Here is a 25,269-nt window from a genome sequence, read left to right as displayed (position 1 = left end):
GTAGATTGCCAGCAGTGGCAGAGCAGCCTTCCTGTACCTCAGCTCTGACCTAAACAGAGAACTTTTGCAATCAGTTCAGTTTTTGTGACCCAGCCAGTCCTTGGCATTTATTTACAGCAGCTGACCGACCAGATGAGTAGTAATTGACAATTTCTGTTGCGGTAGACATAGCTAGGGAGAACTAGACTTTCGTTCACTAGCCCATTTCCTGGTATCTGTTAGGTAACTGACAGTCAACCATAGCTTAACATCTTCTCAGGTCTGTTTGGGAAAGAAGAAACGTTCAACCCTTCTTGACCTTCTAGGTATGTGCGAGCACTGGTGTGTACCCAGCAAGAAGCCAGACTCCTCCCAGAACACAGCTGTCGGCTTTCAGAGGAATCGCTGGGTTCTGCGAGATGTGCAAAATGGTATTTAGCAGGGATTTGTATCTGCAAACGAAAAGATAAATATTTGCTTTGCTGCTAGTGAATTCAAGGTAGACAGGAATCCGTATGGAGTTTAATTTGTGTGAAATACTGTTTAAAAATTAATCATAAATGTTTTGGCTTACAAAGCAGCATAGAATCGTTGCTTTTTAAAACAGTGCCACGCTTGCAGATTTTTCATCATTATCAAAACGACTTCCCAGGTTTCTCCACTGATTTCACATTAGTCACATTGTTCTCTAAATCAGATGAAAGGGGAGTCTATAAGCATCACAACAGCAAAAGTTTAGCAATTAAATTGCATCTCTGGAGAGATCAAGAGAAGTACAGAATACTGCCTGAAATAAAGAGAGTAAAATTTCTCCGTCTCATGTCTACTTAGTCCTTACAAGCTTAAAGTAGAGGAAGGGGCATATTTCCTCTGTATGTCTTCCCAGATGAACCGTTAGAAGCCTTCCCTCTGTCACAACATTAGCTAAAATGAGTCAGTAAAAGCTCCTGACGAACACGACAGGCTTCCGAGTCCAATGATTCCATTTGCTCGTACTCTTCTTCCGGTTGTTCCATGTGTCCTGTGGCCGGAGAAGACCACACGTCCAGCCCGTGTTCCAGGGAGATGTTATGGAGCACACAGCAGGCCAGAATGATGTGGCTGGATTTCTCTGGAGAATACTGCAGGGTGCCTTTGGACCCGTCCAGGCAGCGGAAACGTGATCGAATGGTTCTGAACGTCCGCTCAATGACATTGTGAGTGGCAGAATGCGCCATGTTGTAACGATATTCTGCAGGTGTCTCAGGGATATGCAGAGGGGTCATCAGCCACGTTCGGAGAAAGAAGGAGCTGTCACCTGTTAGCAGTGAAAAGGAGGAGGACAGGTTACATACCTACATGGATTGCAGCTCTTTACCCTCGGTTTTCTGGTACTGCAGATACAGAACAACTTATTTCTGTGGCTAAAACAGAAGGCAGGAGAAAACACGTAACTCAAGTCTACAAGTGCGACAAACAACAAAATAAAGACATTCTGTTTTACACCGGGAAGTCCTGGAAGAACACAAGAGTTTTAAGAAAATTCATTTACTACGTAATACACTGAAAGACAGCTGGACTAGGACCCTACATAGAATTAGAAATTGCATAATTCAGCTTAGAAAGGTGGAGGACACTGAAAACAAGGTCTTAACAGAATGAATGTAAACTCATACATACAATAATCAGACTTTATAAAACACAGATTGGAAGTTCTAGACTTCTAAGAGAAGGATTGTCCAAACTGAATCGCAAATGTCAAGGAATTTGCAGGAAAGCAATCAGCAGTAAACGTATCACTTGTGCCCAGAGGGTCTAGACTCAGAGAGGAGCCAACATACAATAGACTTTCTACAGAAAACAATGATGAAAAATTGACTTACCGAGTAGCCAGCCATTTTTATGTAGCTCAGTTTCAAACCGGCTTGTAAGGGCTGCCTGCTGTAGCACCATGCAGTCGGGCAGGCTGCCTGGCCAGTGCGTTTCTGCACTCAGGAGGACTCCTCTGGCATCACACACCATCAGGCAGTTCAGAGAATGGAGACCCTTTCGGTTCACATAGGACAGGTCCTCAGCATTTGGTGCTTTGATTGCCACGTGGATGCAGTCAACCACCCCCAGCACTCCCGGCATGCCTGCCAGTCCATAAAAGTCATCCTTCAGGCTCTGAACAGTAGCTTCATCCTCAGGAAAGTGAATAAACTGTGAGGCTCGTTCCACCAATGCCTCAGTTACATTGGCAACGCAGCGGCTCATGGAGGCTTGACTAATGCCAATAGCATCCCCCATGCGAGTCTGGAAGGACCCGGAAGTATAGAAACCCAGTGCAGCAAGTATCTGCGTCTCTGGACTGATGGCCCTAGACCGCTGCGTAGGCCGAGAGAGACTGGCTCCCAGGAGACCCACCAGGTAGTAAATGAACTGTCGGGGAAAGCCGTACGTGGATACTAGATACTCATCCGTGACATCCTCCAACTTGAAGCGATCCAAAGTCCTGTGTCCGCGGCCATAGAGCAAGAGGTCACAGTCAAGAACTGCAATAGGTACGGCCATGGCTAACAGCCGGGCAGTTCTCCGGGGCTCCTCCGTTACAGAGCTTTCACCCGCATAAACCAAACAGGAAGGAGACTCAGGAGGGTTTTACCGGCCGGCCTTTCAGGCTCCGTTACCATCCACGTTATGCACAAATCCTTTTACTTCTTTGTGCTTTCAAAAGCACGGGGGTGGAAGCAGGGGGGCTCACTAAGGAGCCGACAACCCTCCAGCCCTGCCTGGCGGGAGGGGGCCCGGCACCGACAGGAATTTACTTCCCGCGACGGGAAGGGGGCTGACGCACCACAGCAGCCCCCTTGCCGGGTTTGGGGACCGTCCGCAGTCACCGCCGACCCGGCCACGTTCTCACCCGGAATGGCAGAGACACGAACCGCCGAGAGCCGTGTGCGTGTGTCCGTCCGCCGCCCCGTTGCCGTCGGGCGGGTGAAACCGGCCCGGCGGGCCCTGCCCGTGCCGGACGCCGCTGCGCTCCGGGGCAGCGGAGCAGCCCCGCCGGCAGCGCCCGGTCCCCCGCCGGGCGTTTCGACCCGGCCTGCGGCCGCTTCCACGCAACCCCCACTGCCGGGGCGCCCACGGCCGCGCCGCCCACCAGCCCGGCGTCCGCGGCGGGGGGGCGGCCCTTATCGCCACCCCGCCGAGGCGCCCGCGTCGGCTGCGGCAGATTCGCCACAGCGAGGGGCTTCTGACGGGCGCGGCGGCGGGCGCTGCCCCTCCTGTCTCAGCCCCCGGCTCCTCCCGCTGCCAGCCCGCCGGCCCGGAGCGGCGCGGGAGGGCGGGGGACGGCAGCGGCGGCTCCGTGTGGAAAGTGCCGCCGCCGACACCCAGGCACCTCCCTCCCTTCCTCCCTCCTCCCGCAGCGGATGAAAACAAACAGCGGCGGCGGCGGTGATGGCGGCGGCGCGGCGCAGGCCGCGGCTCTGAGGGCAACGGCAGCCCGAGCCTCGCCGCCGGCCCCGCACCCCCACAGGCGCCGACACCCGCGGCGAGCTGCAGCGGAGCCGGCCGGCTGCGAGACCCCCGCCGGCCCGGGCGCCGGGGCCAAGGAGGAGGCGGAGTAGGGCGCTGGCCGGAGCCCCGGGGCTCCTGGGGCTTGGAAGCGCCGGTACCGGGCCCGAGGTCGCGGGGAGCCCCCCGTGCCCGAGTGGGGCGCTGAGGAGACCCCGGGGCACGGCGGGGGAGCGGGGCGGCGGGCCCCCCTCGGGCAGCCGGGCCTCCGCGCGGGATGAGCCGACGCGCCGCCAGCACTGCCGCCCCCGCGCAGGTCGGTACCGGGACTGGGGTCGGGGCCGGGCCGGGCCGCGCCGCCCGTGGGCTGGGAGCTCCCGTAGCCTGTGTGCGGCTGTTCGAGGGGAGGGGATCGGGATGTGGGTCTTGCGGCTGCGGGTCGCCGTTTTACTTTCGCTTCGCTGCTCGCTAAAGTCAGGGGTTGCTGCAGCCGTGTCGGTGCCCCGCAGCCGCCTGTTGTTTTCCTGGCGGCTCGTGACTGTCAGTGGAGATGGGGGAGGATGTGGCCGGCTGAAATCTCTCCAAGTGGTGTCTTTTAAAATCAAAATGCTTCAGAGGCTGTTAGAAATATGTACAATTTCAGACCCCACAGTCCATTGTATCATTTTCCTGTACGTAACCTGGGAGTTTGCTATCTGTTAGGAAAGATCAGGGGTTTACAAATCGTTGCATCTCTCTTCCCTGTTAGAGCTGTGGCTCTTTAGGGCACTGCAACAGCCATTCCCATAGCAGAGACACCTTCCATGTCAGCGAAACGGTAGAAAAGGGACACTTTGGGCTAAGCCTACCACCTGCCTACTTACAAAACTCAAAAGTGGCGTGACTAGGCACGTTGTAAGGGGGGAAAAACATGGTAAATTGCTGCCTTAGCTGAAAATTAGTTGGCTGTGCAAATGAAGTCTAGAGCATCTCCAGATTATTGCAGAAGTGGCCTGACCTGGTGGAACCCTCCTTCTTGTGGCAAGAAATAAGTAATTCAGATGAGCCAGTCTGCATTTAGATGCCCAGAAGGATCATACAGGATCACCTTATTTTGCTTAAATGTTATTGTATAATCTCGATTTTCTGAATACATATTCATACAAAAGTTGAGACATGGTGATTATTATATTGGTGGTTGTACTACAGGGTATGTAAAAGTAGATTCCGTTTTAGTCTATATACTTTGGCCTGACAAACAAAATGAAAGGATGGACCTTTGAACTGATACCATTTTTAGACCTTAGGGAAGTACAGAATGTAACTGCCGGTCAACAGGAATTACTTAATTTTATTTTTAAGGCAGTGGCGCTGGCAGTGCTGCCTTTAGCAATATGTTTCCTAAGCTGGAAAGTCGTTTATCAGCTACAAAGTAAATCTTTTTCCTGATCAGTAGGAAAAATTGCCACTTCATCAGTTAAAACTTAATCATACAGTGAACAAGAGAGCCTATGATTTCATCAGAATATTTATATTATGTGAAACGTTTTTTTCTGCTGGAATCCAATCTAGTCTTTTCTTAAAAAAATCCATAAACTTTAAAGAATGAGAGTGGCAAACCTCAAAATTTAGAACAGTTCCTTCCTTCTCCCCAGGTTTCTGACTGACCTACTAAGAAGGCAAAATGGAGATTAATTTTAAGTAATTGTAGGATACGGGAGTTTGACTTACAGGCCCAGCCTTGACAGAGAGAGCTGTCTTTATAGACATCTTTTTATAGTTGCTTGTTAATGTTAATAAGCAATAATTAAATTAAACTACCTGCTTGCAGTGGAGCTTCCTGGTCGTTGACAGGGAGGTTCTAGGAAAGCTTTCTTGGCTGTCAAGCCTATTTATCAAAGGCACTCTATTAAAAGCTTCAAAAACTTCCATGTGCTTCTTGTTTACCTGCATGATTCCATTAGGCTTTTCTGGAGCTTCCCAGAGGACATCCTCAGAGATTGGATTTGGATCCTGTATTAATAAAGAAGTTCTGAAAGAGTGGTAGGGACGAGGACCCCTGTCTGTGGTGCACACAGGTAACCAGGAATGTACACCTGGGATGAGAGCTGTCCACAGCCCTCTCTTGACACTGGCAGCCCTTCTTGTTCCCTCTGCTCTTTTTAATTTCACTCTGGGATAGGAACCATGGGTAATTATTTTGCATAGGTAAATATCTGTTGGAAAGGAAAGCATGATGACTTCAAATTGTAGCAGCCATGGCTCAGAATGAAATCTTAGAGGAGGGAGGTCATGGAATGGCCTGTATATACTTTCTCCAGCAGCAATAATAATACCTGGTATGTGTCAGGTGCTTCTGCTCCTTTCCTGTTTGTGTAAGCCAGTGTGAGACAGACATGCATGCTAAATTCTAACGTATGAAACACGTACTGTAATGCACGTATTCACAGGTGTTACTGTGCACCTGTTGTGGGCCTGGGTTGCAGGTACCTGCAGGCAGCGGGGCGGCTGCTGTCGGAGTGGAGCGTGACGTGCTGGTAGCTGTAGTTTCTCTGGGCTGTACCAAGGCACGAAGGGGAGGGCTCTTGCAGTTCGTTGCATCATGCAAATAGGGTGCCGTCAGCTTACGCTGATGTGTCCTTCTCCTTGGAGAACATAGATACCAGTAGAACATATAAGGCACAATGCTTAGATGTCAAACTGTAGGATAAGCCTAATATTCTTCTCTGCCTCATAATCTTGTAAGAAAGAATGAGGCTTCAGCCAAAAAAGCCACATGTGGCATTTCTCCTTTGAATGTTTGTCTCTGACATTTCTTTTTAGAGGAAAGCGGCTTATAAATACAGGCAATAGTATGAAAATGGATGTTGCAGGAAGAGGAAGACAAGGCAAAAAGCCGTGTGGCCAACATGCTCATTTTTACCTGTGAACAGTCTGCGTGTAAGGCTAAAGCAGAGTGGTATCGGTTTACTTAAGGGACTACTTGGTGGAAGGGGAATCAGTCATCTGTGGGTTTCTAACCTAGACCAAAGGTTATTTCCTGCTAGTTGTTACTCAGTGTAAAATTAGACAGCGTCTTCCTTGAGCTAAGCATATGCCTGGGTACTGGCACTTAACAAGAAGCCGTGCTGGCATTGCAACCTACAGGACCTAAGAAGCTGATTGAGTTTGGTGGAACTAAGTTTAAAGAATTTCCTTCCTGTTCAGATCAGTTGGTAGCAGCTAACCTGAGGTTTCAGAGGCATTTTTGTATATGACATGTTTGTTTAGTTCCAGGCCGGTCTTGACTCTTACCAAGAATGATTCTAAAGGTGAACACTGTCCTCTAAGCCTTAGCAAATTTAAAGTAGTCACCAGAGGCTCCCCTGCAAAACTGAGGAGATGCTGGTTGTCAGATGACAGCCCTTAGACATGTCAAGAGCTGAGTTCCAAGGTCCCAGCTTCCCCCTGAAATTACAGATCCTTGACAGGAAAACTTGCCTGATGCTTTCTGCTCTACTTTAGGCTCTGGTGAGTCACCTGTTCCTGGCACTTGAAGCTTGAGAGGTAGGACTATCAGTCCCCAAGTGTTTCATGAATGTCATAGTTTAAGATCTGGCAGGAAGAATCCAAATTCTGCTGGAGCAGGGCAGAACTGTGAAGCTCTCGTTCTTTGAAACCTGAATCTAAGACATGGCTCCGGTGGCTTTTTCTGTCATTTCTGGAGATATTTGGGTATATAGTCATTAGAACCAACTCCTGTACTGCACAGAGAACCACGTTGATGATCTGCTTTCCTTTCTTAACAGACCAGTGAGCCTGATAACCTTCCGTTAGCTCCCACATGTCTTGCAGTAGTCAATACCAGAATTCTTTTCCACCCCCATAATGCATATGTAGGTGCTTTATTTGACAGCTCTCCTACAACATAAGCATATATATACTTCCTTGCACCTTTCTCCAGGAGTTGCATAGGAATGCCCTCTCACTTCTTTTCACATTGAAAGCTAATTTGATTTCTCTTGGTATTTAAATGTCAGCGTTCTCTTCGCTGAGAAAAGATTTATTTTTTAATGCAGTATTTTATTGCTCATATCAGCAAGGTTTTGTTGTAGATCTTGGGTGCCCTCAACCCTTACAGTGCTTTGCTTGGTTAAGTCAAAAGATTAACAAGACCTTCTCACCTGTTTTTTTTTTTTTGTGTAATGGGAAGTGTCTATACTAAGAGCTTTTTTTTTTTAAAGTTTGAGTGCTGCATCAATTAAACATGTAGCGCTTTAAGTGCTGACTTCCTTTTGCATCCCTTCCCTCAGTAGAAAAGATCTGTTATCTCTGTCTAGTGGGGGTAAAGGCATGGAAAGGCAATATAATACTTTTGAGGAGGAGGTTAAAATAACCAAAGGATAGTTTGATAGATAATGCATCTAATGTTGCATCGCTTATATTGTTAGTTCTCAGATTAAATTATAATTTGTAATGAGAACGGTACAGCATCAGGAGATGCAGTCTGAATGTAGCCTCAAAACTTTCAACCATATTAGATGTCCAGATTTCTTTTTATCGAGTTGTTCAGAAACCAGCACTCTTCTCTATGAATTGCAGTACTCTTACCTAGTAGCCCCTCTTGGATGATGCTCCTAAAGCATTACTGCTATGAAGTGAGACATTTTAAAAAGGAGTTCTGGATGCATGTAGTCATTGAAGATTATGTGATATTTTCTGTTTGTCCTGCTAAGCTTTGATTTATATGAATGGCATACCCAGCCCCTCTCAATATGACAGTCTCGCTGCAAGTTCAGTCTTTGCTTAAAGATTCAACACTGAGTAGAGTGACCTCGTGCACGGCAGCTGCTCGTGCTCACTGACCTTAGACCACCAACGTTTCTGTGACGAGCAGCGCGCTCCGCAAATACGTGATGTTTGACAGGCTGCTTCAGACTGACGAGCTGTCTCGAAACGTAAAGAGCAACAAGAATTAAGAGTGAGTTAATACTCTGAAGGCTTATGAGCAAAAAGTACAATTAGTGCTGCTAATTAAGGCCTTCTTCCCCATGGTCTCTAAATTATTATTAACTTGCACGTGAAGTAACTGAGAGACAGAAAAATTGTGATTAATTGATTTATCCTCGGCCATGTGACATGATGGGGGCAGAAACCTGATGAGTGCCTTGGCCTGGCTTGCTTCAGGCGCTGTGCAAGTTCATTGTATTGCTAGAAACAATCGTATTTCGAAAAACAAGGCACCGTGACTGCATATTTGTTGTCAGAGCTTTCAAGAGAAGTGAACAGAGAATTTTGGTCTGTCCCTGGCAAAACTGTGTCTTTTCAGTTGCTTCTAAGTAAATTTGTACCTGTACAGGTTTACTGCAAGTGTTATTTGTTGGAAGTAAAGAAGCAGTATTGCCTGTTCCAGCAATCGTTTGTTACATAGATTTCAATATCTGATGAAATACCACTGGAATACTGTTTTTAAAATTTCAGACTCAAGAAAACCATTTGGCTTGGTTTGACCAGTGCTGATAACTGAAGATACACTATTTCTGAAGCAGAGACTGCCATATCTGATGGATAGCTTGGTATAGAATCCAGTCAGTGTGGTGTTGGGCTGTTTTGGGTTTTTTTGTTTGGTTTTGGTGGTGTTTTTTTTTTTTTAATTAAGCTAGCAAAATTGGACATCTTGTACCCAGTTTTAATTGTGAGCCCCTTTGTTTTTTCTTTTCTAGTACCTTTTGCACTGACCAGATAAACTATTCATGCACATTTATGCCTGACACCCACCCCGCAAAGTTCTTAGCATGTTAGGATTTTGACAGGCAGAGGCCTTTGGTGCTCATCATTTCTTTTGAGGTAGCCTCTAATGGCAAAATATTTTGAAATCTTGAATTCCAAACAGAAAGCTGAAGGAAGACTTCATTCTCACACCTGTGCTATGTTTCAGATTGCCATATGCAATGGACACTGATCTCAGTTCCCAGGACAGGAAGGACCTGGACAAGTTCATCAAATTTTTTGCTTTAAAGGTAACATTTTCTTCTGTGGGCAAATGCCTCTTTTTTCTTTTTTAAGAAGAGCCATACTTGCTATGGCTAGAGTAACAAGGTTGGGGTTTGGGGTTTTTTTGGTTTTGCTAAAGACCACAGCAAGAAAAGCTGATGTCAAATTTAGGAGATTCCTGAGAATAACTAGAAAAACATCTTTCTCCCTTTTTTCTACCTTCAAATCCTCTTCCTTTCTCCAGAAATGTCCTGCTGTAGAATCAGTTATAGACACTTCACACCCCTGTCAGCTTTGATCTCCTATCAACACATCTAACCATCCAACTGTTAGGTAGTATCTTCCGTTGGACTCCACTCTTTCTTTTCATCTAAACTTTTGTATGGTGTCCAAAAGCAATAATACCAGAATGTTCTTTTGAATTATGTTGATACATAATTAGAAAATTTGGCCTCACTTGGAACATAGATGCAAGTAGGTGCTCTAACAATGGCTATGTTGTAAATGTACAGATTCACTTGATTTTCGTTTATGTCTCCAGGTTCAGGAAATAGTTGTAAATTTTGTTTCAGTATTACTGAAAACTGTGCAACTCCTGATCACAAGATTGACTTAGTCACGTCATGTTATTACAGAGAAAGGTCAGCTTAAAATGATTTTCTGTCTGAAATACATTTACCTGTATGTAATAACTTAAATTGATTAGACCTGAAGATTAGTGTAGCAAATTCTACTTCTCTACATCTAGTCAGACCTTTCATTTTTTTCACTTGCAATTTGTCTAGCTCAGGTTCTGAACTGAGGGCTCTGTTGAGCTCAAAACACGAGTGTATATCTTTTACTTTCTATTCCAGACGGTACAAGTAATTGTCCAGGCCCGACTTGGAGAGAAAATCTGTACCCGATCATCGTCCTCCCCAACAGGCTCTGACTGGGTAAAGTCATGTTTTTTAAAGCAGCTCCATAACTGTTGGGGTTTTGTGTGTGTGTGTGTGTGCACGCGTGTGTTGAGAACATAATGTAGTTGTTATAGTCTTATGCAGACTATGATAAGTATTCATAGAATAACTACTGTATTCAGTTATGTTCATTGGTGGTGTGGGTTGGTTGTGTTTTTTTCACAGGCAACATGTTGCTCTGGGCTCTTAAGGGCTGATTAGAGGAGAAATAACTGATAGCTCTGGCAAGTCCTGCCAGCTAAGGCGCATTTCCAGTATCTGCTGGGGATGGGGTGATGAGTTCTTTTCTGTCACAAATTTGCAACTTTGCAATTCAGAACTGTGTAGTAATGGACTTTATTAAAAATTGAAGAGACTCAAGGTACTCTGTGGGTGAACACAGGACTCAAGTGAAGGAAAAGGAACATGATTTTTGTGGCAGGATCAAGAAAAACATTTGAATTAGCAGCCAAGGAAATGTTTGCAAATATGAATAGCCTGACCCCATCTGGGAGTTTTCTGTTTCATAAATATTTCAGTAAACACTGACCTAGTATGTTATATATGGGTCTATGAGTCTGTCTGCAGTGTACCGTTAGGCAGTTTTTCAAAGAAATTTAAAAATTGAATAATCTCTTTCATTCTGCAGTTCAATTTGGCAATCAAAGATATACCAGAGGTTACTCATGAAGCAAAGAAAGCCCTGGCAGGACAGCTACCTGCTGTTGGACGGTCTATGTGTGTGGAGATTTCCCTCAAAACGTCAGAGGTGAGAACTGAGTCCAAATAGATGCCATTTTTTAAACTTGAATCTTAAGTCGCCTACCACAGCTCCTGCCTTTTAGTCCAAGACTTCTTTATGAAGTAGTGTGCTAATGAAAATAAATGTGGTGTTTAACAGAAGCAATTCACTGCAAAAATCTGAGGCCAAATACATAAATGATAGAGCAGCAAAATTTAGTTTCTTAGACCATGCAGAGATAGAGACCATGAAGAGGTAGACCATTCTGAGGAAGGTATTCCCTCGGATGATCAAATTGTGCAGTGAGGCTTCAAGTGCACCTTCTCCTATTGTTGCATTACAAGAAAGTGGAAACCAGGAGAAACATCTTAATTGAGAATTGTGGCTCTTGCTGATGATTAATGAGATGTGAAAAGGTTTGTGTTCTGAAATGAGCCTTTGTTTGCCATCGTTTCTCTGATCTAGGGGGATTCCATGGAGCTGGAAATTTGGTGTCTAGAAATGAATGAAAAGTAAGTGCATTCTTCACACTTTGTGTGTCTGTGTGTGTTTTAGCTGATGAAATGGGGAAATGTGCTCAACCCATGGTGGTGAATGAGCACATACTGGCTGTGTGGCCTGCAGCGCTTCAGAGGGAAGTCGTTCTTTGTCTAGTGCAGCAGCCAAAAACTGTTCAATATTGGTGTCAAGAAAATAAACTAGTAATTTTACTTCTTCTTACAACTATTATGCTTCCTCTCATACAAGCATTGGTATACTCAGTAATGACAAATGTTTTTAACATTGAAAAGATGTTTCTGTCTAGTAGAAGGCTGCATGGCATTTTTCAGCAATTACTTCTACAACATGTGACTAGATTGAAGTAGGACTCTTAGCTGGTTGGGCAAAAACAGGTAGCCACACCGGGGCTTTATTTTATCTTTTGGCAATAAATCTGACATTAAACAATAGGCCCAGACTAATTTTGATTTTAAAAAATTAAAAAAAAAAAAAAAGCAAAACCAAACCAAACAACTTAGTTGGGAACAAAAGATTAATTTTTTTCCTTTGTGTTCTGTAGGTGTGACAAAGAAATCAAGGTTTCGTACACTGTATACAACAGACTGTCTCTACTGCTGAAGTCTTTGCTTGCTATAACGAGAGTAACTCCAGCCTACAGACTCTCAAGGAAACAAGGCCATGAATATGTAATATTATACAGGTAAGGCAGAACACGAAATTCCCCATTTGAAATACAAACAGCGGAGACTCTAGATTCGCACAGTGCAGCTGCAAATGTGGTAAAAAGGGATGAGTGATAATAAATTCAAGTTACTTGAATTTAACTACTACTGATCAGTGACAGAAGAGGACTTCGGGCTATATATCACTTTATGGCCTCTATCTGAGCCACTGAAAGAAAAACTAAGCACAGGCTGTGAAGTACTGTTATTTGCCACCATGTTGAGAAGAGTGCAAAAATTCTACATGCAAGCACTGGTTAAATTGCTTATTAGCATCCAGTTGTTCAGTGTCTAGCCTGTGTTGATAAATGCCTGTTTACGTTGCACATAACTGCAATGCATGCTTTCACAGTACAGATTCAGACTCTTTCCTGCTGTTACATTTTAAAAAGGCACCCTCAGCTTCACTTCCTGTAGTTCTTGCAGTTTACTCATCTAGATACTGAGTTCAACTCTTGTTTAGCCTGTGAGATCTGACTGGCTTGCGGTTCAGGGTTATCACCTTCCAGTCTTTGTTTTTGGCTTTGAGAAAAGTCTTTGACATATTTGCATAACTGATTTAGATGATTCTAAATCTCAGGTTTGTTATCATTTGCACAGCTGAGAACTTAAACAGAAATCCCAGCCATTTCTGCGTTTTTTGCCTCCATTGCTGGTTTGGCATATACTTAAAAGCAGGTCTCTTTACAGCACTGTTAATCTTTTATGTTGTGTGATGAGTATCAGCTTTTAGACTCAGACCCGTCCGTAAAGTTTATATCACTTCACATTTTTGCTCTGAACTGTAGACTTGCCTACAGTTGTAGGCTTTTTGCTTAAAAAACTTAAAAGAAAAATTTCTGATTAGACTATCATTTTCTCTTCCTTTTTCTTTTTATGTGACATGTCTTCCTCTGAAGTAGCTGGAAGGTTTTTTGAGATGGGTTTTCTAGCCACTTCTTTTGTGTTTTTTTTTTTTTTTCTAAAGAGGAAAAGTAGCCTCAGCCTTTCAACTCATAAAATTAATTAGAGAATAAGGATATGCATAGCATTATGCCCCCAATGGACCTAATACCTTTTCTTTTTTCTTTTCCTGCAGGATATATTTTGGTGAAGTGCAACTGAGCGGCTTGGGAGAAGGTACGATTGGGCAACACACACAAACTACAGCAGAACTGTTTTCCATGCTGGCTAGCCATTTATTACTATTCCTAAGTGTCATAAGGAAAATGAAGTCTGAGGTTTACATATGCTTTTTATCTAGATCTGCCATTGAAAGGTCATGTCATAAGGTGACAGGTATAATAGTGGTACTTTGACAAAATATAGGGTGATTGACATTTTGACTCTAGTGATTCGGAACTGAAATAAGAATATGGAGGTATGTTGATAAGGGGCAGGACTGGTAAAGGACATCATGATCTACTCAGGAACAAGAAGCACTTCAGTGCAATATTTTAGATCAAGATAGGAAGCAACATCAGAAGTCTTGTAGATGAAGCCTACCAGCAAGGCAGCCTAGTGCTGCTGGTTTGTTATGGGATCTATATGTGTCTTTGGAGTTCTGATTGCAAGGCATAACGGAAACACTATAGAATTAAGATAATGTAACCTCAGTATAGAAAGTATGGAACATAAATAATCAGTGAAACTGATAATCGTTCCTTAACCTTATAGGTTTCCAGACAGTCCGTGTCGGGACAGTGGGTACCCCAGTGGGCACCATCACTTTGTCTTGCGCCTACAGAATCAATCTCGCTTTCATGTCAACCAGGTGAGAAAATGTGATCAGGTCAGAAACTATCTTACAATGATGTACTATTAAACCCCTCATATTCTGAGCCCCTAAATATTTCCTTCCTGCTTATCCTTTCTTTAGGAAATTTTCCTTCATGGACAATACTCTCTCTCATGCTTAAGTCTTGCAGCAAGGGGAATATTTGGGTAGCCCTGAGCCAGACTCTAGAACTCCAAATTGTTAATGCATGCTTGGATTTGCAGGGCTGAATTGTAAAGATGCTCTGGTCCCATTAACAGACACAAGGGTTTTCTGTGAGGGCACCATGAATTGGGATGAGAATAGAGGAAAAAATCCAGTAACACCATCACTTGTTGCCTTGCAGACAGTTTGAGAGGACCCCTCCTATCATGGGGATTATCATTGATCACTTTGTGGACCGTCCCTATCCCAGCTCTTCACCCATGCATCCCTGCAATTACAGGTGAGGAAATACTGAGTTGAAGTCATGGGCCATGAGGAGGGCATCAGTTATGCCCACATACAGACCCTTTTCCACTATTTGCTGACTGCATGGGAAGGGAGACTGGAAGATTAGTGTCAATCATATAGACATGGTTGAGCATATGAAGAAGGGTGACATTTTTCTCCTCACGTCTGGAAGACTGAGTGCAGCAAGCCTCAGTATTTTCTCAAATTCCTTACAGAAGCACTTAGACACAAAGGATGTTTAACCTTGGCTGCCTTTGTGAGTTTGAAAGTGTAACAGTTAATCCTGCTGTAGAACTACATGTCCAGAGGCAGCATTTCCAGATATTTCCGTTGGGGAAAGATCAGAGTTTGAGATGAGATGTTTGTCTTCTCTAAAACGCATGTGAGGGCACTCAGATTGGGACCAGTGGTATTGTTTGACAATAGTTCTGTAAACACCAAAGCAAGCAGCATTACCTCTTATAATAAAACTTTTAGTTAAAAAAACAGAGGGAAGTATTTCTATCTGGGGGTAGAAGAGGAGCACCTGGGGAAAATTAAAGTTTTCATACCTTGTTTTCCTCAGTTCTGCCAAGTAGATGAGAGCCCTTCATAATTCTCCTTCCAACTCCACCCAAATACTCTCAACCTCTCTGCAGCGTTTGTCTCAGTCTGTTTGACTATTTGTTTGTTTTAAGGAATATTTCCAGTTAGAAAGCTTTTCTTTTCTTGCTGCTTTAGAGCTGGTGAGGACAATGGTGCAGTATACCCTTCAGTAGAGGATTCCCAAGAAGTGTGTACCACGTCTTTTTCCACCTCTCCTCCATCTCAGGTAAGAGAAATCAGGTTCTTTTTATTCCTATATAGAACAATCACTGTTAGGGTAGTGTGCATACTCCTACATCAACTACTGTGCAAACAAGCAGCCTCCTGCTGCTAATTAAAGTTTCATGAGTGGGTTATTTTATATCGTTACACTCTTGAGTAAAACCTAGTTAGATACTAATTTCAACAAAATGCTAGGGAACTAGAAAGACTGAATTACTGAGAAACATTAAAAGAACCTACTCCTGTAGCGGGGCTGAGATGTGCTTGAAGAAGATAGCAGTGTATTTATACATTCACATGCCAATAGAGCAAGAAGAGGAATTCAAGAGATTGACATTGAGAAAGAATATCAGGAAAATGCTTATCTCAGTCTTATTATCTGCCTTGCAGAATGGAAAAGCAGAAAAAAAGACAAAAGCCGTATTTGTTGGACCATCTAAAACTATTTGGTGCAGCAGGAATAAGTGTTGACAAACAAATTGGGTCCTAGTGTTGAACTAGGGACTTACTACTCTCTACTTCCACCTACCCATGCAAATTTCATTTAAGTTTCAATTTTAAAATAAACAGGTAATGGTTTCCTTCTGAATGTCAAACCCAGAAACTTCAGTTCCTCCTCCTTTTACTGTCCTTATATATCTGACTTCACAGTTCTGTGTTTTGAAGACTCGGCCAGATTTCCAGTTGACCTTTAGCTTTAAATATTCAGGAATGTCCTGCCTTGTACAGCCAAGCAAATGGCTCTACTGAACTTTAAAGACAATCTAAAGACTTTAAATCTCTTTTGCTGTTGATTTGAAACATAGAATGAAGTAGAATTGGAATGCTGTTCCAAACTGAAAGAATTTGCTATGAGTCTTTTCACTGCTTCAGAGGAATTAGTATGACTGGTTTAGCAGAATGTGTTCTACTGTATCAATGAGCTAGAAATGAGCTTTTCTTAGGAAGCACTTTTGTGCCAAGAGGATTTTGGGTGACAGGGCATCAGGCAATGTTGAACTAATCAGGCAGCACTCATGGTAAGTCTGATGGAATAAAGCTTTTCGTGTTCTGCGATACGCAGCTCAGGAGATGAGTTTGTGGCTGAGTTGTGTCCTGCCTTTTCACAAAATGGTTTAAATGCAGAAAGTTTCATAAGGAGATTTCCACTGGCTTGCTTGTGCTGGTGTTACTTAACAGTCATAGTGTAGGTAAAAACATTGAAGTTGACATTTCCCCAGGGGACATGAAGCTTTGCTGTCACTGAGGGGAAAAGCTTTATGAAACCAGATGAACCCTGAGGGTTCACATTAAGTATGAACCTACATTCTTGCTTTTCCTGTAGCTTATAGTTACCATATGCTGTGTGCTTATTTATAAAGCAACTGCCAGTCTTTGTTACCACAGTTAGAATTGTACGTCTGTCTTGGCAGAGTGGTCTCTAAAGTAACTTAGAAGGGGGAAAAAAAAAAGCTAATTTCTTTCACCAGCTTTCTGTATACAACGTAATGTATAGGAAAATACTGGGAACTGTGTGGTTCTGTAGGCAAATTGTCCAAATCTCTGCCTGTCTTCCCTGTAGAAATGAGGCCTAACCTGCATGATACAAGGGAATAGATGTTACCTTCTCCCCGTGAGCTCACATACAGTGTCTGTGTGTTGTGGAGTAGCCCTAAATTCAGGAGAAAGTCTGGCCATGGGTAATACCCAGAAATTAAGCTTTCCTAAAACTGAAAACTGTTGGTCGGAAAATGACTGAGAGAAGGTATGGAACTGAACCAGGTTTGGATTGTCCTTTTTGGATTAGTGCCCTCTGTGAGACAGTGTTTACTTTTGAGTTTCATTCCTTTTGACAGAGTTCTTTCTTCACATCAATGTGTTTGAATTGCACTTTAGTCTGGATCCCTTTTATTCTAAGGGTGCAGCACAGACCTGCCAAGATACGATCCCTCTGAATGCTGGAAGATTAGGAGTATGTATGGATGAAGAGTATTGAAACATATGTAATTTGTACATTGGGAAAAAAAATAATCTTTCCGCTCAGCCTTCTGTTTGCTAATTGTCTGGTACCAATTCTACTTAGCTGTGGAACAGTCTCTGGCAGTTCCTTTCTGTCAGTGTTCACTGAAGTCTAAAATACTACCCGTGTTGAGTGGTTCACTGAGACTGGAAAACAGTCAATCTTTTACAAAATGAATGTGCTTCTGGCAATACTGAGACTCCTGCTATATGTGTAGGTATGGCTGCTGCAGCCAAAACCTCTTCACTAGCATTCAGTTCATCCAACTCTTTATAGTTCTTCTCTGAAGTCCTTTTCTCTCTCTTTCTCTCTCCCTTTCTCTCACTCTCTCTCTTTTCCTTATTTCCTCTGTGTGTCTGTGTCTGTGCACAGTGTGTTTTTACTGTCACAAAGGCACATTTTCAGCCCCCTCCTCCTGTGGTGACGGACACCTTGAGGGTCCCAGTGATGGGACTGGCCTTTTCACATCAAGTGAGTTGTCAATAGAATATGCTATACATGGCCAGATACAGTTCTAGCATGACAGAACAAATAGAGGAAAGTACAAATTTGACAATGTGAAACGTTTGTTGTGCATGGGGAAGGCTGGTGAACCCAGAATGGGCCAGGCACGTTATTGAGATGGACTTTGTAGAGGAAAGTCTCACAAAGACAGGACAAGCCCTCCTAAATAAACAACAGCTGTTGCAAGGATTGTTAGTGAAAGGCACAAGTAGTGTAAGGCACAGTGCTGGGCATTTTCTCTTATCAGCCAGTGTCCCTAAAACCTGCACAGTCATTAGTGCTCCATTCAGCTTAATTAGTCTCATGTGAATAAAAGTGCTGTTCATCATTCAGACTCCTGTAAATGATGTCAGCATCGGTGCTGCTGGAGTAACACGCACAGAGCCCCAAAAGAAGTGTTCCTCTTGAGGTCAAGCAAGCTAAAATAGGAATCCAACCAGCTAGATTTCTACCTGGGGTGTGTAGGGATTCTCCTGGGTTTCACTGCTTCCAGCACTTCATTCCTAAAGCAATCTCACAAGGGTTAGCTTTCCAGTTCTCTTTCCCTAGCACATTTATGGGACTCTGTATTCTTTGGCTGAAGCTATTTTAATGTGCAATAGGAACAGGTTCAAACAGTTGATAATGCAGTTGCTTTGGGGAAAAAATATTAATTAGCTCTTTAGTAAGTTGATGATGGCCTTCATGCTTTTTCCAGTATGCAAAACAGGCCTGTAGAGCAGAGCTTCCCTGTGACTGGGTGTTAGTCACACCTTGCACAGCCTCCTCCTATGGGTGTAGGAAACCAGCCTTGTTTTCTTGTGAAGGCCCAGACTTAGTCCCCTGCAATAAGAACTTTTTAGAGTTATAAATAACCTTCGTTATTGATTCCAATGAAAATCTAGCATCCTTCTGCCAGCCTGAAATGCTGTGCTGTGCATCTGACTTTTCCTGTTCCTTTTTCAGTGACTGACAATTATTCAGACTGTGGGGCATTTCCCCTTCCCTTCTCCTCTCCCTTTGCCCTTCTTGTTTTTTTCTCTTCTTTCTCAGCTTTCCAGCTCTCGTCTTTCCTATCAGCCTGCTGCCCTGGGAGTTGGATCAGCTGACATGGGGTATCCTGTACTCTTTGCTGGTGGCTTGAATGCTGCACACCCTCACCAGGTACTTGTAGAGGGTAGAAGAACAAGCGTGGCTGGTATTGCAACCATTATGTGTCACTTGTACATCTGAGAGAAGCCTTAAAACTAGTGCATGCATTGGTATACTGGCTGTCAGGAATGAAAAGAATGTAAAGTAAATACAGAGAAAGCACAACGTGCACAGGAGCTGAGAATTGGCTCCTCAGCATCCCTGACTTTACTGGAGTAGGGGTCATGGAGAAGCTATGCCAAGAGAGCAGGCACCAGAGCTGTTTGCCTGCACCAGCGTGTCACTGATGCCAAACTTTGGCTGTGTCTTACAGAGCTGCTGCCCCTGTAGCTGTCCAAGCACAGCACTGTAGCTTAGACATAGGATCCAATGACAGTCCATATTAACATGTTTGCACCCATTCATCAGACAAATAAGCAAAGCTGACAGAAGTCTTTTTCTGCCTGTCATGTTGCTGCTACACCAGAGTTTTGCTGACACAGTGATGGTAGAATAGACTAGACTATTTCAGTTGGAAGGGACCTGCAACAATCATGTAGTCCAACTGCCTGACCAATTCAGGGCTGACCAAAAGCTAAAACTTGTTATTAAGGGCATTGTCCAAATGCCTCTTGAACACCGACAGGCTTGGAGCATCGACTGCCTCTCTAGGAAGCCTCTCGGTAAAGAAATGCTTCCAAGCCTGCCCTGGCACAGCTTTGAACCACTCCCACATGTCCTATCACTGGATACCAGGGAAAAGAGAACAGCACCTCCCTCTCCACTCCTCCTCCTCCTCAAGAAGCTGTAAAGAGCAATGAGGTCATAGCAAGAGTATATGATTTTATTTTTTTTTCCCCCCTTACTCCCCTTGAAGCAGAGGACCTATGGCCAGAGAGCTTTGCAGTGTAAAATAGGCCTGAAGTGGAGAGGAGTGGAGTAGGAAGGGAATAAAAAAGAGTTTCTGTTGTGGTGATCACCTTCTACTTGACACCTCTCAGCCTCGTGGGGGCTTGAGCCCAGTCATATGCTAAAAACCCCACAACTTAGTCCCAATATGACGAAATCTGCTCTATATTGCAGTGTGGTGTTGGCCTGATTTTGAGATCTCTAACTTGGCTGTTCCTTTCCATCTCAGTTGATTGGTCCAGGCAAAGAGGGGGGAGTTCCCCCGATTCCTAGCCAGCCAGCACATGGCACTCAAGCTGACCAAGAGAGGATGTGCACCCCACTGGATGGAGTCCACTACTCAGCAGCTACTCCTTCTAGTAGGTAGGTTGGTTTTAGATGATCCACCACTTGTGCTAGCTCATTTATAATCCTGTTAAGAAAAAAGTTCTTGTTTTCCCCTTTTTATCTATTGTTTGTAGCATAACTACTGTCTTTCCATCCCCCAAAACAACTGGCACCTTTCTCCGATTGGGGCTTTTTCAGCCTTTCTCCAAACAACGATCTCGCTCATCTACTTACACCTGCTCATCACTGTAACATCCTTGCAACCTCTGTTATGTCGTCTTTAACTTTATTATCAATTTTGTAGTTTTTTTGATATCTCTACTGGTTTTGCTGATTGTAAAACAACAAGAGTTAAGTTCACAAGTGAGTCTTAAATTCTCCAGAGGCTTAATGAGAATTGTTACCAAAACCAGTTGTAGTTACCGCAAATCTGTTCGCTGTAAGAAACTTTAGGCACAAAGTTACTTAAAAGGAAACAATGCAACCTCAAACAGTCCTAAATCACCTCCCTCTCAGCTAATTTAATCCTCTTTTTTTCTTGGTCACCATATTTATTTCTTGTGAAGGCTTTCTTAAGGTCACATAGTTGTGAGTCAAATATCTTGCGTAGAGATTTTGCTACAAGGAAACCAAAAATCATAGTTGCTCTAGCACTTTCCTGGCTATGCTATCTAAGTAGTCCTCTTGCCAGAAGACTCAACCATTTTTTTGCTTCGAAGTTCTGAATACCTATGGTAGGAAAAATAACAGGTCATAGAAATAACTAGTAGCCATTCAATGAATTAATCATACTGGCAGTGGCTGTTGTGACGTATTAGACTGCTGCCTGCCTTTGTAACCTGAGTGACAGATACAATTCTGGTTCTCACCCTCACCTCCTGACAGGTCTGTGACTGCTGTATTACTGAAAAAACACTAGTGATGAACAGGAATTACTGTGAACATGCACATTCTGAAATTAAAAGTCTGTCTCTGAAAAGAAAAGCCTATTTCAGTTGGCAGCAGCTTTTCATTCAACTAAATAATTTTCATCCAGCTTTAAACAAATATTTGATTCCACGAGTGTCCCACTCTCCTTTTGTGCTTATGACTGAGGAAGAAGGTGTGGTACAAGGACAGAGATTTCTGTTGTCCTTCTTCCAGTACTAGGAGTAAACCCAGAAAAATGAAGGAATCTTGTAAAGCATGTGATTTGTCTATATTGTTTGTGCCATGAGTCACTAATTAAGTCTATTTTCCTCTCCTAGTGAGGACACAGAAACAGTATCAAACAGCAGCGAAGGGAAGTGTGGCTCCCCTCATGACCTTTTGGAGACCATCTTTATCCGGAAGGTGGGAGCTTTTGTCAACAAACCCATTAATCAGGTAACTAGCAGTAGATATTCTCAGAGGGCACCATAATACCTTGCTTCTCCCATCTGTTCCTACACAGAGGAGCAAAAAGCACCCCAATGCCAGGGCAACCCTGGAGACTGAAAGTGCATGTTCCTGCCTGCTGCGTTTCCCTACAGGGTCTTGTCACCGGCTTGTTTTTTGTAAAACCCCTTTGGGATGTGACAGCCACTGAATTTGCCCCACTTTGCCAACACCTTGTTTGGGTATGAAAGACTTGATACTCCACTTGGGTCTCACAATGATCTGGCACTACCACAGGTTCATAAACTGGAGAAGCTGATAGCAAGCCTCCCTTCCCTGAAGGGACATGCAGTAGACCAGTTCATCACAAGTAAGCAAGCATTTATGCTCAGCTAAGGCAGCTTAGAGATCTGCCCAGTTCCTAGGGCTGCTCTTACATAAGATTTTTTTAAGCCCTCTTCTAGGCCTTTTGGATGGATGAACAGGAATTATTTGAATTTCTAGCAGTTTGTTAATCCTTGCTTGTATTGTACAAGAGGTATATAAGCAATCACACCACAGGGTATGTAACTGCATTAGGTCAGCTGAGTACAATCTCCCTATTTTATGCCTTTTAAATGAGGTGTTCAGCCTCCTGCCTAACTCCTGACGTGATCTTGGGCAATTTTTAGCAGATCTGACAAAGATTTTCAATATCCTTTTCTGTGCTGGGTAAGCAGAGCATCTTAGTGGAATTCTGTTTGCTGAATCTCCTCAGGTGACCATGGCCAACTTAGACATTCCTTTTGCCATGTTTGCTCCGAAGAATGTTGAGCTGGAAGATAACGACCCCATGGTAAGCCTCTTCCAGAGGTACAATATGTGCCTTCTCAGCATCCCTTACGCAACATCCATGCTATTCCCTACCTTGAATACACTTCGGTTTTTGAACAAAGAACTAGTTATTCAGATTTGTTTTGTTTCAAGAAATCTCCTAGACATGCAAATAACAGTGCTTGCTGCCCCTGCTGTAGCATGTGTTTATTGTCCAACGTCCTAACTGGCCCCACACTGTCAAAATACATAGACAGACTTGATCATAAGATCAGTACTCACGGTCTTTGATTTCTTGGGCAGGTCAATCCTCCTGACTCCCCAGAAACTGAGTCTCCTCTACAAGGCAGCTTACACTCGGAGGGCTCCAGTGGCAGCAGCACAGGGAACACCCATGATGACTTTGTTATGATTGACTTTGTAAGTGCCTCACCAGTGCTCTCACATAACACTTGCATCTTAGGTGGGCTTCACATGCTGCTACAACAGCAAATGACGTAAAAGTAGTTTTCAATGGGGGTGGAAAAGACCCATGATTCACAGTTCCAATCTAGAGCGCGATAGTCCCAAAACTGCAAAGACACTGATACTTGGAACCAGCAGCTACAAATTAAATCCCTACCAACACCTGGGCTTGGCATCCTCTCTCTAATGCCTAAAGGAGCCAGATTCTAAGGAAATGCTTTCTTCCAAGTGCTGAGGCAAGCACAGATCTTGACTGTTCTTCAATTATTTAATCTGCATCATTGCAGCAACAGTTGTAATACCAAGATGTTTACTGATAGCAGCTAATGACTTTACCTGAGATTGTGGCAAAAGGGAAGCCAATGTCTCTGAATGGGAATTAACAGCAGTATCTTTGATTCTAGAAACCAGCATTTTCAAAAGATGACATTCTTCCAATGGACCTGGGAACGTTTTACCGTGAGTTTCAGAACCCCCCTCAGCTCAGCAGCCTCTCCATTGACATTGGAGCACAGTCCATGGCAGAGGATTTGGTACGGAACCCTGAAATTTTTGTTTGCGGGAATCTTATGTTCTTTATAATGCTCTCCCTATTCCTAGTTTGAAAAAAGTCATACCTTCATAGAATCATAGAGTAGTTCAGGTTGGAAGGGACCTTTAAAAATCATCTAGTCCAGCCCCCCTGCAATGAGCAGAGGCATCTTCAACTACATCAGGTTTCTCAGAGCCCCATCCAACCTGACATTGAATGTTTCCAGGGATGGGGCATCTATCACCTCTCTGGGCAACCTGTTCCAGTGTTTCACCACCCTCATCATAAAAAATTTCTTCCTTATATCTAGTCTGAATCTACCCTCTTTTAGTTTAAAACCATTAGCCCTTGTTCTGTCGCAACAGGCCCTACTAAAAAGTCTGTCCCCATCTTTCTTGTAACCCCCCCTTTAAGTATCATAGCATGGTTTGGGTTGGGAGTGACTTCAAAGATCATCTAGTTCCAACCCCTCTGCTATGGGCAGGGAAACCCTCCACTACACCAGGTTGCCCAAAGCCTCATCCAACCTGGCCTTGAACACTTCCAGGGATGGGGCAGCCACAACTTCTCTGGGCGACCTGGTCCAGTGCCTCACCACCCTCATAGTGAAGAATTTCTTCCTTATATCTAATGTAAACCTAACCCCCTTTCAGTTTAAAGCCATTGACCCTTGTTCTGTTCACTACACGCCCTTGTAAACAGTCCCTCTCCAGCTTTCTTGTAGGCCCCCTTTTAGGCCTGGAAGACTGCTATAAGGTTGCCCTGGAGCCTTCTCTTCTCCAGGCTGAACAGCCCCAACTCTCTAACCTGTCTTCATAGGAGCGGTGTTCCATCCCTCTGATTACTTTTGTGGCCCTCCTCTGGACTCACTCCAACAGCTCCATGTCTTTTCTCTACTTCTTGGAAGAGAGACTCTGCTCGAAGGGGGTCCCCCACTGATATGTTCCAGACAAATACAAATTTGTTTGTGACACATCTGAACCTCTGAAACTGGTGTGATTGTCCTCAGGCTGAAAGCTGCTGCAGCATGCTTGCTGTGGCTGTCATTGAAACACCCAAAACTAATCCTGTGTAGCAACTTAGTGGCCAGCTGGGCCTGATCTTGCAGCCTGAGCAGAGGTAAAATCCTGGTGTGGCTGGTGAAAGTCATGTCTGGGTGAGGGCTGTGTCAGGCTCGCAGGTGTTGTAACATACTGCAGGGAAAAATGACTACCAAAGGCTAAGAGCTGCAAGTGACTTGACGAAGGCAGTGACACGAGCAGGATACGGTGCTGCAGCTGGTGGTGGGAACTGCACAAGGCAAGGCCCAGTGCACTTACTGTTCCTGCAGAACAAACACACTCTGGGCAGAGTGCCCTTCTCAGGGTCATTTGCTGGATGCTGCCAGAGGACTCCTGGTGTTGTGCACGTGGGAAGAGGAGCTCAGAGCAATGGAGAGGGGTTGCGTGACTCAGAAACAGATTTTTTGCCTTAGAGTGTGTGTTTAAAGCTTCCTTTTATCTGCTGTGAATAAGCCCTGATCTGCATCCTTCTTTACCCTTCCAGGACTCGTTACCAGAGAAGCTGGCAGTTCACGAGAAGAACGTCAAAGAGTTTGATGCCTTTGTTGAAACCTTGCAGTGAAGCTGTTTTCCAGTTTTGCTGCAGCAGTTCTTCCTCCTCAAGGCATCCTGGAGAATGACGTCAACGAACATCTCTTATCGCCCCTGCTCTGCCTTTTGTCTCACTTTGACTAGTTCCTTCCCTCAAGTGAGCTTTCTTTGACTGCTCTCTTCAACAGCAGATACAGCTCATCTGCTGATTTTCCTCAGCTATACCACCGTGTAGTTCTGGAATGCTTTTCCTGCTCACAGTCAGTTTTGAACTTAAGACTTCAGTAGGGACACAGGAAGTCAAACTCCAATGTATTAAACTTACTTTCTCTTCA

At 44.1% G+C, this 25,269-nt stretch overlaps 2 protein-coding genes across 9 annotated transcripts; one reads left to right on the top strand and one right to left on the bottom strand.

The window, feature by feature from the left end:
- Positions 1-472: 472 nt before the first annotated feature.
- On the bottom strand, positions 473-2,822 carry HARBI1 (harbinger transposase derived 1). Its single transcript, XM_009991255.2, has 2 exons — positions 1,842-2,822; positions 473-1,276 (listed from the first exon to the last, which is right to left on the bottom strand). The coding sequence occupies exons 1-2, from the start codon at positions 2,509-2,511 to the stop codon at positions 900-902; spliced, it is 1,047 nt and encodes a 348-aa protein (XP_009989557.1). The 5' UTR covers positions 2,512-2,822; the 3' UTR covers positions 473-899.
- Positions 2,823-3,743: 921 nt separating this feature from the next.
- ATG13 (autophagy related 13) lies at positions 3,744-25,269 on the top strand. 8 transcript variants are annotated; one of them, XM_086614017.1, is made up of 18 exons: positions 3,744-3,772; positions 9,353-9,434; positions 10,263-10,343; positions 10,996-11,115; positions 11,554-11,600; positions 12,149-12,289; positions 13,390-13,430; positions 13,968-14,064; positions 14,414-14,512; positions 15,241-15,331; positions 17,699-17,797; positions 18,863-18,973; positions 20,079-20,212; positions 21,424-21,541; positions 22,290-22,367; positions 22,649-22,765; positions 23,215-23,343; positions 24,888-25,269. In XM_086614017.1, the coding sequence occupies exons 2-18, from the start codon at positions 9,366-9,368 to the stop codon at positions 24,963-24,965; spliced, it is 1,650 nt and encodes a 549-aa protein (XP_086470143.1). In that variant the 5' UTR covers positions 3,744-3,772; positions 9,353-9,365; the 3' UTR covers positions 24,966-25,269. The 8 variants fall into 8 exon arrangements, with proteins under 8 accessions (XP_086470143.1, XP_086470144.1, XP_086470145.1 ...); XM_086614018.1 differs by lacking the exon at positions 3,744-3,772 and having other exon boundaries at positions 4,250-9,434; positions 18,890-18,973; XM_086614019.1 differs by lacking the exons at positions 3,744-3,772; positions 17,699-17,797 and having other exon boundaries at positions 4,250-9,434; positions 18,890-18,973.

The sequence above is a fragment of the Tauraco erythrolophus genome, chromosome 6, assembly GCF_009769465.1.
Source record: "Tauraco erythrolophus isolate bTauEry1 chromosome 6, bTauEry1.pri, whole genome shotgun sequence".
Classification (NCBI taxonomy): domain Eukaryota; kingdom Metazoa; phylum Chordata; class Aves; order Musophagiformes; family Musophagidae; genus Tauraco; species Tauraco erythrolophus.
Note: the sequence above shows the minus strand (reverse complement) of the source record. Positions and strands in the feature narration are given on the sequence as shown.

Excerpts from the sequence above, each read along its gene's own strand:
- HARBI1 (XM_009991255.2), bottom strand. The coding sequence starts at position 2,511 with ATGGCCGTACCTATTGCAGTTCTTGACTGTGACCTCTTGCTCTATGGC. Across the intron at positions 1,277-1,841 it reads TAAAAATGGCTGGCTACTCG|GTGACAGCTCCTTCTTTCTC; the intron begins GTAAGTCAATTT and ends CACTGCTAACAG.
- ATG13 (XM_086614017.1), top strand. The coding sequence starts at position 9,366 with ATGGACACTGATCTCAGTTCCCAGGACAGGAAGGACCTGGACAAGTTC. Across the intron at positions 11,116-11,553 it reads TTTCCCTCAAAACGTCAGAG|GGGGATTCCATGGAGCTGGA; the intron begins GTGAGAACTGAG and ends TCTCTGATCTAG. Across the intron at positions 21,542-22,289 it reads TCAACAAACCCATTAATCAG|GTGACCATGGCCAACTTAGA; the intron begins GTAACTAGCAGT and ends GAATCTCCTCAG.